Source organism: Salvelinus namaycush, chromosome 37 (assembly GCF_016432855.1).
Source record: "Salvelinus namaycush isolate Seneca chromosome 37, SaNama_1.0, whole genome shotgun sequence".
In the NCBI taxonomy this organism is placed as follows: Eukaryota; Metazoa; Chordata; class Actinopteri; order Salmoniformes; family Salmonidae; genus Salvelinus; species Salvelinus namaycush.
In genome coordinates this window covers 5,570,908-5,589,392 of record NC_052343.1, presented here as the reverse complement: position 1 = coordinate 5,589,392, position 18,485 = coordinate 5,570,908, and the positions used below count along the sequence as shown (strand labels likewise).

The 18,485-nt window shown below is 45.9% G+C and overlaps 1 protein-coding gene across 1 annotated transcript in view; it reads left to right on the top strand.

Moving 5' to 3' along the window:
* Positions 1-17,783, top strand: part of LOC120031237 (nuclear factor of activated T-cells, cytoplasmic 1-like) — a 65,254-nt gene extending 47,471 nt beyond the window's left edge. Inside the window, exon 9 of the mRNA XM_038976901.1 lies at positions 16,153-17,783. Within this exon, the coding sequence (XP_038832829.1) occupies positions 16,153-16,208 (56 nt within the window). The 3' untranslated portion in view covers positions 16,209-17,783. The remainder of the gene's footprint in view (positions 1-16,152) is intronic.
* Positions 17,784-18,485: the final 702 nt, after the last annotated feature.

The window sequence follows — 18,485 nt, the reverse complement described above, 5'->3', positions numbered from 1 at the left end:
TGTGGACGCAGTGGCCAAGTGTTATTGGGCCTGTGATTACAGATGCATTAGAGACTCACAGGAATGCGTATTGATTGGCAGAGGCCTACCAAGGCGTCCCTGGTAAAACCTTGGTGCAGTGCAATCTCGCCGCATCTAATGTCTCGAATGAGCATCTGTGGTGGGCTAACTGTGCTCCTGGAGTACCGGTAAGTGTGCGGTGGTAACAGCATACTCCAAAGGCATCTGCACGCTGTACCGCTCAGGCCCTCCGGCCCCATTCCAGACCATTCCAGACCCCTCAAATGAGCCTGGGATAAAAAATAAATTGGTGCTGGGAGAAGTCGGCGAGTGGTGAGCTCCCTTTCCATAGTCATTACCGTCCGTTAATTATCGCATGTTAGCGAGTCGCTCCATTAGAGGGGCGACGGTAGGGGATGACCTCACCAGGGCGGTTGGGCCGGCGGTGGTGATTTAGCGTTAGCCGCGTAGCATAGTGTCCCACCCTGACCTGTTTGGAGCCAGTGGTTTGAGCTCTGCAGCGGGACGACACTTGAGCTTCCCCGGAGTAGAGAGCCTCCCGCGCCCAGGCCTCGGGCCAGAGGAAATGTCTCTCACTGGCCTTCGGCTCGCACGGCTAACCCGGCCCCCGAGAAATCACTCAACCTATCAACAGGCTGAGCTACTGTACCGCAAGGAGCTCTGCTGTCAGTGTGGGGTAGATATGTAGGAGATCAAGAGGGGGAGGGGATGACAAGTTGAACATAAGCCCCTCTAACTGCCCTTCAACCCCCTAACCCACTACCCGCTTCCAGCGAGCACCATTTCATCCACTACTTCTGTGATGGAGCATTGGAGCCTCGAGGCTAGCTAACTGCAGGACATTACGCACCGTCTGTCTGTAAAAGGGTGCCCCAAGGCTTTTTGGGTAATGTCCAGGAGCATTTGATGAATTATCAGTTGGCTTGTGCTGGGGGATGTATTTAGGACTGCTGGCCTGCGGCTGCCATTGGTCCGCTGCAGCAGGGGTCTGTCTGTCTCACAATAGCCTGGAGAGTTGAGCGAGCGAATTAACCTGGACCAGTGTCCATAGATTGGTGCTTAGGGGGAATGGAAGCAAACTATGAAATATGGAAGCAAAATAATAGAAGTTTTGAAGAATGAGGAGGAGGGCAGTATATTTACACTTGCCTTTTTAGCCTGGCTAATTAACCCATAAAACAGGGGGCTGTGATGACGCCACATTTTGTCACATGTCCTAGCCGAGCTGCAGTTGCGGTGACATCATACCCCCTCCCGTCACACGCACACACACACATATCCGCTCTGATCCTAGACTTGGCTGCTGTTTACACAGCGGAAGGCTTTGAACCACATTACGAACCCGCAGTCCTCGAACCAGGGTGCTCATGAAGGCCTCTTTGTGCCTGTCTGTGTGTGTGTGTGTGTGTGTGTGTGTGTGTGTGTGTGTGTGTGTGTGTGTGTGTGTGTGTGTGTGTGTGTGTGTGTGCGCGCACGTGTGTGTGTAATGCAGTCGTAGGATACCGGCCCGGACATCTGACGGGTCCAGCCATGTTGCCGCTGTGTGTCTTCTCTCATTAGCTTCTGGTGTGATGGGTGATATCACGAAGCACAGCTGAACTAGCACAGGGCTAACGCTAATCAGCCAGCCAGACTCTTGCCATCTGGTTACAGCTGAATACAGAGGGGCCTTATTCACCCACGTGAGAAAAACACAACCAAATGTACACTGCTGATTTCGGACACTTGACATGTGTATTCTGATTGCCTTATATCACAGCGTCAGCTTTCCACTAGTTGTTTCCTCCTCAACTCAAGTTTTCTACAAATGAAATTAAATACCCTTTTTTTTAATCGAAACTGAAAACAGACCCGATGTTGCATGAGGGCAGACATCAGTGGCAACAGGTTTCTAGACAGACCTTGTCTTCCTCCCTCTCTTTCTCTCTCTCCCTCTCCCTCTCTCTCTCTCTCCCTTTATCCATTCCGCAACAACAATACAAAATTCTAACATTTCTGAGGATCCCCGTCCGCCACCGTCCCCTCCAACGGCAACTCAAGCTTTTCTCATGGAAACTTTTACACATCCTGGCAAGGTGCCCAGACCCCAGGACTCTGCAAAACCCCTAATGATGATTGAGAGCGTGTCCGCACCGCTCTGAAAACATGCTGAGTCTCTAACATCGGAGTGTGTGTCGCGAGACTGGCGCGGAGTTGGGGGTGAGAGGGTTCATTAAAGAAGCTGAGGTTGGGGTGGGGGGTGTCTAATGGGATGGAATCTCTGAGCTGCCGTTATTGAGTTGCTCCCGTGTGTGTGTGTGTGTGTGTGTGTGTGTGTGTGTGTGTGTGTGTGTGTGTGTGTGTGTGTGTGTGTGTGTGTGTGTGTGTGTGTGTGTGTGTGTGTGTGTGTGTGTGTGTGTGTGTGTGTGCGTCCTGCCTGCATGTGTGTGTGTGTGCCTGTGTGTGCGAGGAGTCAAGGTAGACCATCAGACGGTCAGCCGTTAGCGGTTAGAGCCTGTGCTTTCACCACACTCGCCCTTTGACCCCCAGCTCTGCTGGGAGGAGGCGGAGCCTGGGCTAATAGAGGCTGAAGAGCAATACTCTCTGTTGGTTAAGTGCAGTGTCACAACCTCCTATCCCCATGGCTTATGCTTCATGTTATTGACAGGTATAATAGAAGGGGGATGGCTTGTTTATTATTTATGGCTTCAGAGAGGATGTGGACTTTTTAATATTGATATTATGGCTGCGTTTTTCATGTTAGGAATCTTGTTTTCCTGGCAGGACCTTGAACTGATGGTGGATAAAGGAGGGTGTAGGCTTTTGGGAAGTTTTATTATGGGAGGAAAAAAGAGTACAAGGCCGTGTGGATAGGCCTCTGAGAGCCATTGACCGCTTAGAAGATGGTTAGCGGAACAATGAAGTGTCACGCCCTGACCTTAGAGAGCTTTTTATGTCTCTATTTTGGTTTGGTCAGGGTGTGATTTGGGTGGGCATTCTATGTTCATTTTTCTATGTGTTGTATTTCTTTGTTTTGGCCGGGTATGGTTCTCAATCAGGGACAGCTGTCTATCGTTGTCTCTGATTGGGAACCGTACTTAGGTAGCATTTTCCCACCTGTGTTTTGTGGGTAGTTATTTTCTGTTTAGTTTTTTATGCACCTGACAGGACTGTTTCGGTTTCGTTTCTTACTTTGTTGTTCTGTTCTAGTGTTCAGTGTTAATAAATATCATGAACACTTACCACGCTGCGCTTTGGTCCGATCCTTCCTCATGCAACGATGACCGTTACATGAAGATCACTAGGACATTGTATCATCTGCAGATTTCTCCTAGTGGAATCAAAACCATGTCTTGTACCCTGCGATTTAAACAAATATTTTTCTCATTTTACTATTGTTATCATAGACTGGCCCAATGTACTATTAGTAACGATGAATATCCTTTCTTTGCTTGTCACATTACTTACGCATGTAGTAGGAAATGATATGCAATGACTTAGAAATAGGATTAAATCCAAAGCAAGGAAAGTCTTCAGAGAGATCTCTTCACTCCTTACACTTTTAACGTAACTATTTGATGTTCTGTAATATAATAAACACATGCTGGACTCAATGAAACCCTGGAATCAGAATAGACCATGATCTCGTGGTCATAGCGAGATCCCGTCCTGCTTTGAGGAATAGGTTACCTTTGCACCGTGTGTGCGCGCGCGTGTGTGAAGCACCTCGGATTACCTTTGGCACTGTGTTCTGTTTCCTCTCAGTGTGCTTTTATCTCTGTCCTCTTGGCCAGGCTTGAGAAGCTCTCTGGTTGCTGTTTGGGACCAGCTGCTTTCTACACGTTTCCCCCTATTATGACATGTCACCGTGTTATAGGCTCTCTCTGATCCAAGATAATGAGGAAAGGGGAAAGGTTCCTATTTAAGTGGTTACATACAATGGCGGGAGTACGATAGGCTGTCACCATCGAGCTTTGAATTGCAGCATCCTTGTCGTGAACTCATAAGGAAGGTGATAGGTGGGATGAGCTGTATGAGGACTCTAACTTTAAACATACCGTATGGAAGTGAGATGGTTTGTTTTTTTATTCATGAAAAAACATGAATCCATTTCTTATCTAATAAGACCATCCAATCCTTAGTTTTAAGCTAACAATGTCTGCTTTTGCTCATGGGTGTGGGAATATGTGTCCCGTTCTGTCCAATTAGGTCATTTCTGGGCAGTATTTATATTTAAGGGACCCCTTTTGTCTCAAGAGCACCCCCAAAGATAAAAGTATATTCTGTATATTCTCTTTAAATGTCAACTTATTATGTTCCATTTTCAAATGTGTTCCTACAGGCCCAGCAGCTTAACCACAGTAGTCTGCTGTGCTTTCGGCCCGCTCCGTCATAATATCCACAGTCACTGTGAAAGAATCCGTCTACCACGTAACTACAGTTCTATATCTAAACAAATTGGGTCTCTCCATGTCAGAGGCCTGATGGAATTAGATGCGAGACCAGATTTCCTTTTTAATGGGTTTTGTGTTTACGAAAGAATGCTCAGATGTCAGGAACACTTCTAGACGATTTGCTACTGTGAGAGTGTCTGATCGTTGTCTAATTATTCCATGCTGTGCGCACATGGTTAGGTACAGTACGTGAACTGGTCCAGGTAGAAGCCAATCTATGGCATCACCAACTCCAGTTCTTTGAAGAGTGGCCAATTGACACTGTGGCTCGCTGTGCTTTCTCATAATTGATCTAATGAAAGTAAGGTGTGTGCACGGGTGCGCGCGAGTGTGTGTGCGTCGGTAGGACTTTGCATTGCTCTATCATTTGTACTTGCCTGGATGGGCATGTGATGTGTGTTTATGCAGATTCTCCTGACGCAGTCGTTTAGATGGCTGGTTTCTGTGGCCTGCATTCTGAGGCTCCAAGAGTACACATTCAGAAGCCACCGAGCCACGCGAATCGCAGCGGGTCAAACCCCAAAGAGAGGCCTGTGGCTTGGCCTGGGATGGGCCATGCATCTGGGTGAGGTGGTGGGGGTGGTGGTGGTACCCCAGCGCCCCATAGTCCCATGCATTCTCTCCACAGCATCTAAAGATGATTGATGTGCATGTGGTTTACAACACTGACAGGATGATCTATATTATTCTCCTCAGACTTTGATTGACTCCCATTTGACTCCCGTTTGGCCTGTGAGCCGTTGAGGTTATCTGTAGCCTGGCAAAGCCATTATGCTAGATATGATTGTAGCGTCCTCTGCTCCAGACCACTGACATATTGGCTTCTGAATGGTACACGGTAACTCTTTTCTCACTGCTGGGATTGTCTGCTGGCACACACACAACACACAATCTACGCCCACGCGTAGATACACACACACACAGACAGACAAACACAGATTCCTGTGTTAAGTCCCCCTTTACAAAGTGGGTCTGCCAACTGCCACACTGTAAGTCCTCACTCTCACACTCTTCATACCGGTGGGTTTTTAGTTTTTAGTTTGTTGGGGAAGGTGAATACCTGTGGCATCGGTAAACAGAAGCAGATCTCTCATTTCAGACTCGTTTATAGTAGGCGCCATCTGAAATGTATTAGCTCAGTGAAATAGTATCCTGTAGTGACGGATGTCAACAGAAGAGGGCTGTTCCAGCCAGGCAGGATAGAGAATGACGTGGGGTTTGCTGCTCTTGGCAAGCACCCCATCTCCACTGTGTTCGGCTGAGGGGAGGGAGTGAAAGGGGGGGGTAGAGGAAGGGGAGAGAAGAGGAAGGGGAGAGAGAGAGAGAGAAAGAGAGAGAGAGAGAGAGAGAGAGAGGTCCCCCAGTAGCTTCTGACACTGATGTTTCAACAGAGAAGAAAGGAGTTTTCTCGTATACACATTTATAATCCTGCAGTTATTTTTTCGATTTCTTCTGTATTTCTTTCTGTAATCATGTCAATTTTTAGCAGCAGGATCACGGGAGATATTTTCTACTTTAGAGTATATATTCTCCTTGTGGAATGAGAATCGTAGATATAGAAAGAGACAGAGAAAGAGAGGTACAGAGAGAGGGACAGAGAGAGAGAGAGTATATGTACTGTACGCACACATGACTGTAACACACTGGGCACCTCAGTTCAACATCTCGTTTTTATTTACATTTGGTTGAGTTGTGAACTAACCGTGAATCCAACGTAAAATCAACAATAAATGTCACCATGTCAACGGATTTAGGTTAAAAGATGGGTGAAAAAAAGACAAAATAGCCTTGATTAATTTTTGCAAATCCAAATCAGTTTTCCACGTTGATTTAGCGTCGTCACATTGATTTCTCGGGTTGAAATGACGTGTTAACAACGTTGATTCAACCAGTTTTCACCCAGTGGGAAGTTACTTTGGAATAAAGTGTCTACTAAATGGCATACACATATATATATTTCGAGAGAGATAGGAAGCAATGGGGCTGAAGCTGCAATGAGAAGGGCTATGGGGGGGGGGGGGGGTGGTTGCAGGCACCCTCAACACCTGCTTAGATCCAGGGATATTCAGTCAGACACGCACAGGGCAGACTCACAAGAAAGCTTGTCGACCAGAGCAAACTTAGTGGGGAAGAAGAGGCGAACAGACATACTGAGAGTGAGAGGGGAAAATGTGAGAGTGAAGCAAGAAGCACGCAATCTCTGGTTCGATTCCCTGGCCGTTTCTCCCGATGCCCCTGTACTTCACACGCAGACAGAACATACTTGCTGTTATTAACTGAATCGATAGAAGTCTAATGAATAAAAACACGGCTCAGAGTGGAGTGTATTTCTCTCTCTTTTTCTCGTTTTCCCACTGAGCACCTGTAGAGCAGAGAATTACCACGCTGAGGTTTGAGTGAGTTTACTTTTAAGGATCCTTCAGAAGCGGCGAGCGTTCAGTGTCCCATAGCTGGCTTATTACGAACCGTGGAAGATATACATCTCAATTATTGCCTAGATCCCCAGACTGACCTCTTTCTCTCATACTACAATTGCAAGTTCTCATCTCTATGTTAACATGTATAGAAGGTGGAAGCTAAGCTAACCCTGTCTACTGCCGTACCTCACGAAGAGGTAAGACCTCCGAGAGCTAGTCTGGGGAGTCCAGGTTAAAACTCGGAGGTGATATGTGCAAAGCTGCACTCTTTGAAAGATTAGTTTATTTTTCTTTAGATGGGTAAATTGAGATTCTCTCTGTTAGGTATTATAAATCGCTTGCTCATGTCAAACACGTTCCTCGTGTCAGATAAGGTCAGTTGTTGAATGCTCCAAGTGAGCGGAGATATGTTACATATGTTTTAATTGAATCAGCAAGATTTACTGCATTTAGGAAAAATGAGCAGGACTCCCTCTCTGCTAAGACGCTCATGTGGCAAACTCCCCGAGCCATGGCAAGCATTAGATCTACAGGTGATGAAATCGTATGGCCATAATCAGGTGAAACCGCCAGCTATGATTTACCAGTGACGGCTCAGATAGGTGTGTGTGTGTGTGTGTGTGTGTGTGTGTGTGTGTGTGTGTGTGTGTGTGTGTGTGTGTGTGTGTGGTGTGTGTGTGTGTGTGTGTGTGTGTGTGTGTGTGTGTGTGTGTGCGTGCGTGCGTGCGTGCGTGCGTGCGTGCGTGCGTGCGTGCGTGCGTGTTGGATGGATCAGAACCTCCAGATGTAGGAAGGTTGTCTGTCTGCACTCAAGGTAAATTAAAAAAGAGGTTGGCGTGAGGAGAGGACTTGCCAAGCCAACCCTTCACTTTAACCCTAGCCCAGGTAAGTAAGTCCATGAGTTGACCCTTTTACCTCTCAGTCTACCAATCATAGCAGGTGGGAGAAGATTTCAAACCGTGCAGACTCAGAGCAGATTCCAGGTCAGTGGAATGAGAGTAAATCAGATCTGAGACTTACAGTAAATATAAGTCTGACCCTGTAGGTCAGCTGCGAGATCTCGGAGTGTTGGAGACGAGAGACGTTTCTCTGCACTGCTTGAGCCTTGTGGATTTAGTGTCCATCCTGAGTTTTAGTGCTGCGCTGCGATGTGCCGTGACTCCTGGAAGTTCCTCATGGCAAGGTCTTCACAGTATATCCAATATTGCGAGGCAGATTGAGACAATATCCTTGCTGGCGTTGGGATGGGCGCTCCAGGAGAATATTGTCAAGTTCAAGGGCTCCCTTTCATAATGCATGAAAGAGATGGCGAAGAACAGTAGCTCATACCTCTTCACCGGGATGGAAAGAGCGACGGTCCAGTCGAAGGCCAAACGCCAGGCTCTCCCCACACACACACACACACACACACACACACACACACACACACACACACACACACACACACACACACACACACACACACACACACACACACACACACACACACACACACACACACACACACACACACACACACACACACACACACACACACACGTACACTCAAACGACAAGGTACCTCTCTAAGCCTTATGTCTATGATAGATAGGGGCTAATAAAACTTGTACTTAAGATAAGCCTTATTGGATGCAGGGAATGTGGTTTTCTAGATAAAACGTGGATTCTGAAATCCCACATTACAACTGACAGGGAAGAGGTGATTTAAAGAGGCAGAATACAAATGCTGATGTCATAAATCCCATCATATGCAGGTGTACGTCCAAATTCTCACTCAGATGGTTGTAATCTAGCAAAGTATGATCGCTTCAATATGTCCATGCTTCTCCGCCATATTCAAAAAAGTGAGCTCTCTATCCGTGTGCATTAGCCACTGTTGCCTCATGCCTTTCCAATTCACTATCAATCAGACCGGCAATATCTGATGGCCATCGTTATTTCAGCATGAAACTTTTAGTCAATGAGGCATGCTGAATGTTTTTAATCCGTCTCCTTTCATATCTCCACCATGCAGACGTGTGTTTCACTCACTTTCTCACTCAGATACTTTTAGACGTTGTGGTTAGTTGGGCTATGGTTGCACTTTATTGCAGCTTTAAACATAAAGAAACACATATCGCATTGCTGTAGCATGCAGAATGAGATGAAGCCCTGTTTAATTGTATTACCAAATATATCATGAGATCTTGGTACCACTGCTTTACTTTGTACTATTAGTAGTCGAGCAACTGGGAGAGGACACAGCGAAGACGATCAAGTGATTCATTTCAGTCCATCAATGATGAGCTCACAGGAGAGCAGCCCTAACCATGTAAACACCTCCCCAGCCTCGTCCCCGGAGACGGGCCCCACCGAACACACCCACCGCCCCCAGGGCCTTAGAGGAAGTGAGAGGAGGAGAGGAACGGGTGGTGGCGGCATCTCACAGAGAAGTAAGATAGGGACGAGAGGCAGCAGTAGCGACACACCATAGAAGATCAAAGAGAGCGTGCCTTGCCAAAACAAGCAAATCAGTGTCGGGTGGTTTTCAGTGAAAAATCTGTTGTTTTTAGATTGGCTGTCTAATTTTGGGGTGGCTGGCTATTGTTTTTTCAGCCTGTTTCGGTCTGTGATTCGGCAGTTGCAGCCCTCTGGCTACTGCCTGGTGTTTTCCGTCTAGGCTGAGCACAGAGAAGGCGCTCGCTAGCTCTCTAGGGGTCCACTCGTTTAGCCTGGCAACGAGCGGGCTTCATCTGACTTCGGAGACCAAGAAAGCAAGCTGTCTGAGATGAGGAGCACATCAGAGACTCACGTAGGAAGACACAGGTAGAGAGGAGATGAGATGAGGGCAGCACTTCACTTTATCTCACTTTATCTCCCCACTCCCTGCTCTCCACCGCTCCACATGGTATTAAGAAACAAATGGCTTTGCCATTTTTCAAAGCTGTTCTCCGTGGAGCAATACTCAGAGGTCCAGCAAGCAGTAGCAGCCATCAGAGGAAAGTATTGCTGAAGATCCAAGGACTCCCGCTCTCCCTCTATCTGCCAGCGTGGCTCAGCCTCAGCCTCTGTTAACCATTACTCCCCCCCCCCCACCCCGTTCTCTCCTCCCCCCTTACCATTGGTCTGCACCTTGGCAGTGAAGGAAGCGGATTGGCCGAGGCCCAGGGCACACAGCGACGTCTGCGCAGCGGCCCAGCTGCTGCCGGAAGGGTTGTAAAACTCGAGCAGAGACCCTCACAGTCGACTCGAGCTATCCCCCCCTCCCCCCGTGCCTCTCTCGGCTCTCTCTCCCACACACTTTAACTTTTTCTTTCGTCTCCTCCGGTCAGTCGTGAGGCTGAGTGCTTCCACATGGGGAAAGGCAGGCTTCACACATCAGCAGAGTTGTGGGGATGATATATCCCCATCTGCACATATAATCACATCATTACACCCACAGGGCTTCCCAGGGTGTCAGTCTCCGTTGTCTACCTGCTAGTCTGAGACGAATTTATGAAGTGTTCGATCGCGATGAAGAATTAGCTTAGTGTAATTTCTCTGTGTCCAACTGCGTTTATCTATAGGAGTGCACATGTCTGTCTGTCTGTGTGTGTCTGCATGCATGCATAGGCTCTGTGTGTGTGTACGCGTGCGTGCGTGCGTGCAAGAGTATGTGTGTGCCTGTCTGCATGCTCTGACCCTTTCACCCCCCTTCACAACACTGGTTCTGACAGATCCTTATGAGAAGAGGAGTGAGTGACGTGCATCCAGCTTCTCCCTCTAGCTGTTGCAGACATGCGTGGGAGGCTGCAAATTGTCAATTAAGCGTTTCTGCTGAAACCGAGAGCAGATTTGATATTGTGGGGAAACAAAAGTAATATGTAGCAGGAAATTCAATTGTCTCTCTTCAGCAGCTTCAACCTCCAGTTCAGCTTCCTCACCAAATCAATTTCACGTTGAGTTCAAATGAGGTTTAGCATTTGTTTTGGTGGACATCCAAATGGCTGCACGCCCCTCTTCTGCCTATTACAGTATTTTGAAATAGAGATGGGTAATGCATAGTCTTGTTGCATTACGTTATTGCTCCAAAGTCATATGGATTTTCGTGGCATTGTTTGCATGTGTGTGCCTGCATGCGTGCTCCTTTGTGTGTGCCTGTTTGCGTCTGTCTGCATCTCTGCTGGCCTGTGTGCGTGCGTTCACCGACGCTGTCTTGTGGGCCCGGCATGCGAGTGTGTGTCCGTGTTTATATTCGGCATGTTTATATGAATGACCATTATGATTCGGAGCAGCTTCTTCATACATGCAGTAGGGAGCCAGAACACAACAGGTGGAAGCTGTGCTTGTCTTTCGATGGGGCAAGCCAGGGCCCGGGGAAGTGTGAGCGTAGGAAGAGTACCCCTACGTACGACACCCGAGGTCTCTAACCCTAACACAACTGGAGTTGATGTAGTTTATCCACCCTGTGAAAGTGTTTCAGGAAGTTAGCTATGCCTTCCTTCATGAGCCGCCAGAGAGAATAGAAACGCCCAAGCATAATGCCTCTCTTACAGCGCTTTTACAACTTAGAGTTCAAAGGGTATGTTTAGAAAGTTGAACAGGGAGAAGGTGAAGCGATGTCAGCGCCGCTGCCTGGTCCTTGCCAGTCGTCGATTGGGTAAAGGGGGAATCGGGTTACGCTTGCAGGGACCACCGAGTGTTTTTTGCGGCCCGGGAGGCTCTCCTCTCCGTCTCCTCTGTTCTCAGAGGAAGCTTGGATGTTATCGAACCCCGACGCCAACGCCATCCGCTAACCTCGGCTAACTCAATCCCCCGCGCCGGTCAGGTTCGGCTGGGGGAGCTCGGGTGGCGCGTTCTCCTCGCCCAAATGAAGTCATAATGCTTCTGCCTGAATAACTCAATCAAAACCGGGCCAAATTGCTCCGCTGCGTCTCTGATGGACTTCGCTGTTGGTCTCGGATCAGTCTTTATCAGAATTGAACGTTGACAAGCTCTTTAACCTTTTGGGTGCCTACTGCCTTGGCGTCCATTTCAGGCACATTACGGTAGCTTAACCTAACAGCAACCTGCAATCTAAACCTCACGGTTCACTTGGTTCCGTGTTCTAATTTCATGTACAACTGACAAACATGGTTTAGTCAAAGCTTGAAATTGAATTATATGGCATTGCAGTCCCTCTGCTGTGCACTTTGGGCCCTTTCAGAGGTGCTTGGTAGCTCCTCCCTGAGATGAGGGAAGTCTTTTTAATGACTGTTTATGCCGACAGAGAGAGTACCTTGGAGAGCTCTCTGTACACTTGTTCAGTAGGGCCACACCCCAGAGGGAAAGCTGCTTCTTCCCTGATGTATTGTAGCAGAGAGATTAGAGAGCCCAACCCAAGCCAATCCCATAGATACATCCATCTATTGTCTGTCCGTCCGCAGAAACATGGTTAGATGTGTACTCCCCACCGCACAAACACATAGGAAGTACTGCAGCAGGATAATTATAGAGGTGGGTAGGAGCGATGCCTGCTTCATTGACACACTATATTTCCATACTACCTTCTCTCCTTCTCCAAACACCGAGTACATTTATATGCACAGTAATAATTTGATTATAAAATCGATTATGGCGGGAGGGTGATTATGGCAATAGTCATGTAAACACTTTGCTTATAAGCGGCGTACGGTCAAAATCGAAGTGAGCTACTGAGCTACTGATGCTGGCACGGGATCTGCACGTGCCAGCATCAGTAGCTCACGCCTCCCTCTTACGCGCGAGTGAAGTGAGTTTGGAAAAACTGAAAGTACATTTTTACATACAAACTTTATATGTCCGAACTCAGAATCAAAAAAGGCTTCTCTGTGGTATAAAGGTTTATTTTGATTGCTGATTCTCTACACTATGTCCCATCGGGTAGCCTAAATTCAGATGTGTCCATGTAAACAGGGTTATTAGGGAAATCGTTATTCTTGTGTAAAAAATGTGTAAACGTTTTAAACAAACTATTATATTCCACTGACCATGCATAATAATCATATTATTGTGTGCATGTAACCGTACTGATTGTAGGAGAAAATCAAATTTTCCTCCCCTCTTATGGAGGCGAGGAGAGAGGAGGTGAGAAATCAAGGATCCCAATTGAGATTCACCCTCTGTCACTCTCATGCCTTCCAAAATGAGCTGTTAAACAGGCTGATGGCCATGGCTGTGGTTTGGATGTGATTAGAGGCACTTGAGGTAATAAAGTATGATGCTATTATATATTTGGCGAGGATTGTGTTGTTTTGCATGAGTGGAATATGTTCAGTTGAATTTTCCACAGTTTCTGTTGATTCAACAAAGGACTTCTCCCACTTATAGCTTTCCATACATCAGAAACAGGAACCTAAAAAAACAAAAGTTTCCGATGCTGTTGAGAAGCTTGTCAGGCAGGTTGGAATCACATGACAATAGCAGAGCGTTCTCATCAATCAAAGTTTGATCCAAGGAGAGTCACACATTAACATCTGTAGTGGTGGCAATAATATTGCGATGATATTATCATAACCTAAATGAATAGGACTTTATATAATATAACTACATTTGATACGGACTCCCTATCTAACGAGGATTCACATTATCGTGTGCATGATGTGTGTATGATCATTTTTCTATTTTTGTCAGTTGGGCATATTCGATAGGGTCTCACTCAGTCTATGAGGAGACATCGCAGACTTGCGCTACCTCATAAGGTTTGCGCAATACCTCAAACTGCCTTGATTTCATAGCAAAATTCCATTTCGAACACAATGTTCGCCCTCAAATATGACTTCTCGCCATTTGTTTTTGTGCTTGTCTCCTTCATGTGGGAGAGAGTGAGGTGGATGGGGGGAGGGAAGTGAGCAAAGCACTCTCATCTGGGTTAGTGTTGCGTCACGGAAGAAGAATGCAATGAGAGGACCTAGGCCGACCTCTGACCCCTTTTCCCTTCTTTCCTCACCTCAGAAGAATGTGTTTCTCCTTAAGGACTAGGCAGGGTGGCCTAGGGTGCAGTACTTTGTCATGTCCATCAGGTACCAAACGGAAGAAAACTGTCTGAAATAGGGAGGGACTACCTTTACTTGTCCAATGAGAAACGTTGATTTTTAGTTTGAAACCATTTCCATGAGCATGATCCAGGACTTGAAGCCTTAACCTTGATACTAGCCTACAACTTAGGACAGCCCCTACCTAGTAACACGTGCATATAATTTGAGGCAGACTTCATAATAGAGTGGACCCTGAATAATGCAATAAAGTTCCACATAACATCTTATGGGGAGCTCTAAGCACAGTAAAACACCAAACACGAATACAAACTAATTTGTCCCTGGTCAGTCAGTTGTTTTCAGGCCTACCTAAGAATGATTCTTTTCCCCTTGAGATACAGATAGCTGACGACATTAGCTAGTTATAAATAACTGTTTGTGATAGTTGTGTGGTGTAACAGTTAGCCACATCCTGTTTCGGTAGCTTGCTGAACGTCAACAGGGGAGGAGGCCGTCAGTCAAAGGTAGTCCCTGTACGTTTTTTTTATCACCGTGGAAAATCCTGCGCTTCGAAAATGGAAAATATTAGCTGATAAAGAATCGAAAAACAACACTGTGGTTAATACGTGGGTGTTAAGATGGCAGTGTTTTTACCCTGACTGACAAGAAGAGAGGAAGCTACTGCTTTTCTCTCAAAGAAAAGGTACATTTGTGGCATACTCTGCTGAGGTGTTGGATTTTCCCTCCCTCAACAACACTTCTCTGCCCCAAGCTGTTTTCTTGTTTCTCACACAACGATGGAATTGAAGACTGGCATTAAAGTTTGATCATTTAATTGTAACATGCTTGTGTGCTTTTCTTGTCCCACGGAGGCGTAACTAAAAATAACCGCAACGTGTAAAAGCCCGTTTAGCCCAGAGCGGAATCACTGGTAAAAACAGCCAGAGGTGTTGGCTTATGTTGACTTTTTCCAGTAGGAGTTCCTCATGAAAGGGAGGTGAGCCCCAACTCTGTGAGTGTGAGTGTGCACGTGCACGTGCGCGTGCGTGCATACGTCCGAGCATTCTATTCAGAATTATATATTTTTTTTTCCTGTACCGAGCTGTTTAAGTCAATCATAATTCGAACACTGAACTCGTTTATCACAACTCATATCCATAAACATTCATATTCATAGAAACACCGGGAAAATACAGTATTTCATCATGTAAACACTTCTACTGCCACAAAAAATGAAACGGTGCCCTCGTTAGATAAGCCCCCGCCCCCTCCTCTCTCCCTGTGTGTAGGGTGGTGATGTCTGTGTCTGTGTGTTTGGGGGGTTGCGATATCTGTGTGGGTAGGCTGTCTCCACTGTATGCCTGTTTGTCCAGTGGGCTAGGAGCTGATAAAGTAGGCCCAGTCTGCCCAGTCTGCCCTGGTCTATGGGTGCAGAGTGGATATGAGGAGGGGGTTGACTTCCTTTTCCACCTCCAGTGATGTGGATGGTGACCTCACTGAGTTTCAGACTGAGTGGCCCTTCTCTCTCTCTCTCTCTCTCTCTCTCTCTCTCTCTCTCTCTCTCTCTCTCTCTCTCTCTCTCTCTCTCTCTCTCTCTCTCTCTCTCTCTCTCTCTCTCTCTCTCTCTCTCTCTCTCTCTCTCTCTCTCTCTCTCTCTCTCTCTCTCTCTCTCTCTCTCTCTCTCTCTCTCTCTCTCTCTCTCTCTCTCTCTCTCTCTCTCTCTCTCTCTCTCTCTCTCTCTCTCTCTCTCTCTCTCTCTCTCTCTCTCTCTCTCTCTCTCTCTCTCTCTCTCTCTCTCTCTCTCTCTCTCTCTCTCTCTCTCTTCCTCTGCTTTACATTGGGGTGCCCTGAGGAGCCTCTTGTTTGCTCCCAGTCCTAGGGCCCTGGTCAGTCACTTCCCCCCAATGTGCCAAAGCACACAGCAGATAAAGAGAGGGGACTGCTCTCTGTCTGCCCAACTGTGGGAAACACGAGGGCACGGGATCTAGAACGGGAAAGACAAGAAAGAGAATAAGGGTGTGTGTGACTGTGTAATTGTATCTAAATCCCACAGCGGTGATTCACTGAAAATTCTTAAGAAAAGTATATTTATTGCTGTCAAAAGAGATTTAGAATGAGTTATATATTTTTCACCTTGCAGTTGTGCTGCTGTTGAGAAAGTGGCAAACTTTTAACCACCAAATATCATGTGGTACAGCCACAGAAAAGGGTGATGATGATGATGTTGATGAAGATGATGAAGATGAATATTGTGACGATGATGATATAATGAGAGGTATGTTTTGGGGGGTTTGTCGAGTAACAATATCTCTCCTTTTATCTCCACAGTCAATGAGATCATCCGAAACGACCTGTCCAGCATCTCAGTGCATCTCAGCACATAAACTCTCTGCAGATACAAAAAGGGACAGAGGCAAAAGGACCCCAAACCAAAGCTCCTATATCCACATGAGGAACCCCTTAACAGAGAGCTTTCACATTACCACTTCCTCATTGCTACATTTCCCAAGATGCCTGATTCGCTTGCCCCTCGTGACGCTGCAGAACGATTGGCCGACTGGTGGTCATTGACAGGAAACTGCAAAGCTCCATATGAACGAATGTTATAATATAATGTGAGACGGCCTTAGATATAATGGGAGGGACTGTGACAATTACTACACTTGCCTTAAATGGCAACTCTTGCTCTTCCATGGACCAAACAGCTCAGTAAGACTGAATACTCGTTTCTTTACTGATTGCCTCTTCTTTATGTGTGTTGGACTTTAATATACGGACAAGCCAATGGGTGTGTCATATGTTGGTCAGAGCGTCCTGGCAAACCACAGCAACCCAAGCGGTGCCTTACAACATCACTCACTGACTAGAATGCAATGTCACTTCGATCACTTCAATCATTCGTTTACAGAGAAACAAAAAATGGCTGAAAAATATGTAGGGACGTGTGTATAGGTTAGATTTGTGTATCTGTTTTTTTTTATTATGTCCTTGTCCATTTATACTGAATGTTGTGTGTGATATTCTTTGTATAAACATGTATTTGAAATGTACTTTGTGTATGCCTTAAATCTATTATGCAGTTTAGCGCCTCGTTTTTTTTCCCCCAATGTCTTCCTTTTTCTGATGATCCAATGTGCACCACCTCGTTGCTAGCATCTGTCTTTGACACCGAGTGCCTCTTCTTTCCTTCTGCTCTGGCCTCCCTCTCCCCTTCTTTCTAAAACATTCAGAAATGCTTAGACAATCAGGAAAGAGCCTACTGTACATATTGTAGGAGAACAACTGGGTTTGCATGTACATACCATGTACATACCATACCATAAGGACTATCTAAGACAAAATCGTATTTCCCTTGCCTGTATAATAAAGATAGAGAAGGGTTGAGGCTTCAGCTTGGCAATAATTGATTTCTTCATATCAAAGGGTTTTACCTAATTATTGTTCAAGCTTCTTCTTTACTATTAGAGACAGTGGCTTGGTAGGCTTCAGTATGTAATGCACTTTACCATAGTAGCAGCACAGGTTTCTCTTCCGTCATGACCAAATGTTATAGGATCTAGATTCCTATACTTAGTATGATAGGACAGACATCCCTTACTGAGCCACGGGGTCTCTTCTTATAAAGGTTGACAGATCTGCAACCTTTTCCGATGTCGTCAAGTACAACGTCTTTCTTCAGCATGCAGAGAATACTAATGATAGATATGATTTAGCTTTACTACACCGTTAAATAGCTTCATGAATAAATGTGGAATATATGATAGCATGGCTCTATGTAACAGATTGATGTATTGTGCCTTATTCTCTATTGTCTCTCTGTTACAACATGATTGTAACTCTTAATCATTTTCTATCCAGAGGCACAAAGGTGAAACATATTTCCTCTTTGATATGAAATATTTATGGAAATTCAAATGGTGTTTTATGTACACTCAATGTGTTCTATAAAAAAAAGGAATTAATAAATGACATAATATTGACAATACTGACATGTGTATTGCTGTTATTAGGATTTTTGTGCGATTTTTATGTTGAGTATTTTACACACACGCACACACACACGCACATGCACCCGCACGCACGCACGCACGCACACACACACACACACACACACACACACACACACACACACACACACACACACACACACACACACACACACACACACACACACACACACACACACACATGCAGTGATACTCTAGCTGTTTTATATTGCTGTCTTTACCAGATGGCATTGTCCATGAATTTATGTGTGTCTGCTATATAACATCCTTTCCTTTTGGCACACATCATTACCAGGAATCCTATATGGTGTTTCATCCCTCAACGTTGAATCAATATTTTCCATACAGCGATACAGAATCAATGACTTACCAATTGCATCTTTCGAAGCACATTGAACTCGTCCTCTCCCTTATCCATCCATGCTCCATATGGCTATGCTTTAGTTTAAGACTTTCTCTATAACTCAACAGCTTTTGATTTTCTTGTGTTATACTATTTTGACCATGGTGAACCTTGGATGGTTCCGACCTATCCCCATATGCCTAATAAAGCTTGAAATGGACGCAGCAGGACCTTGACGTGTATGGGCCATATTCAATTATCTTACCATGGCTTTATGCAGACATTTAAACTCTGGTGATTTATTTATTTCC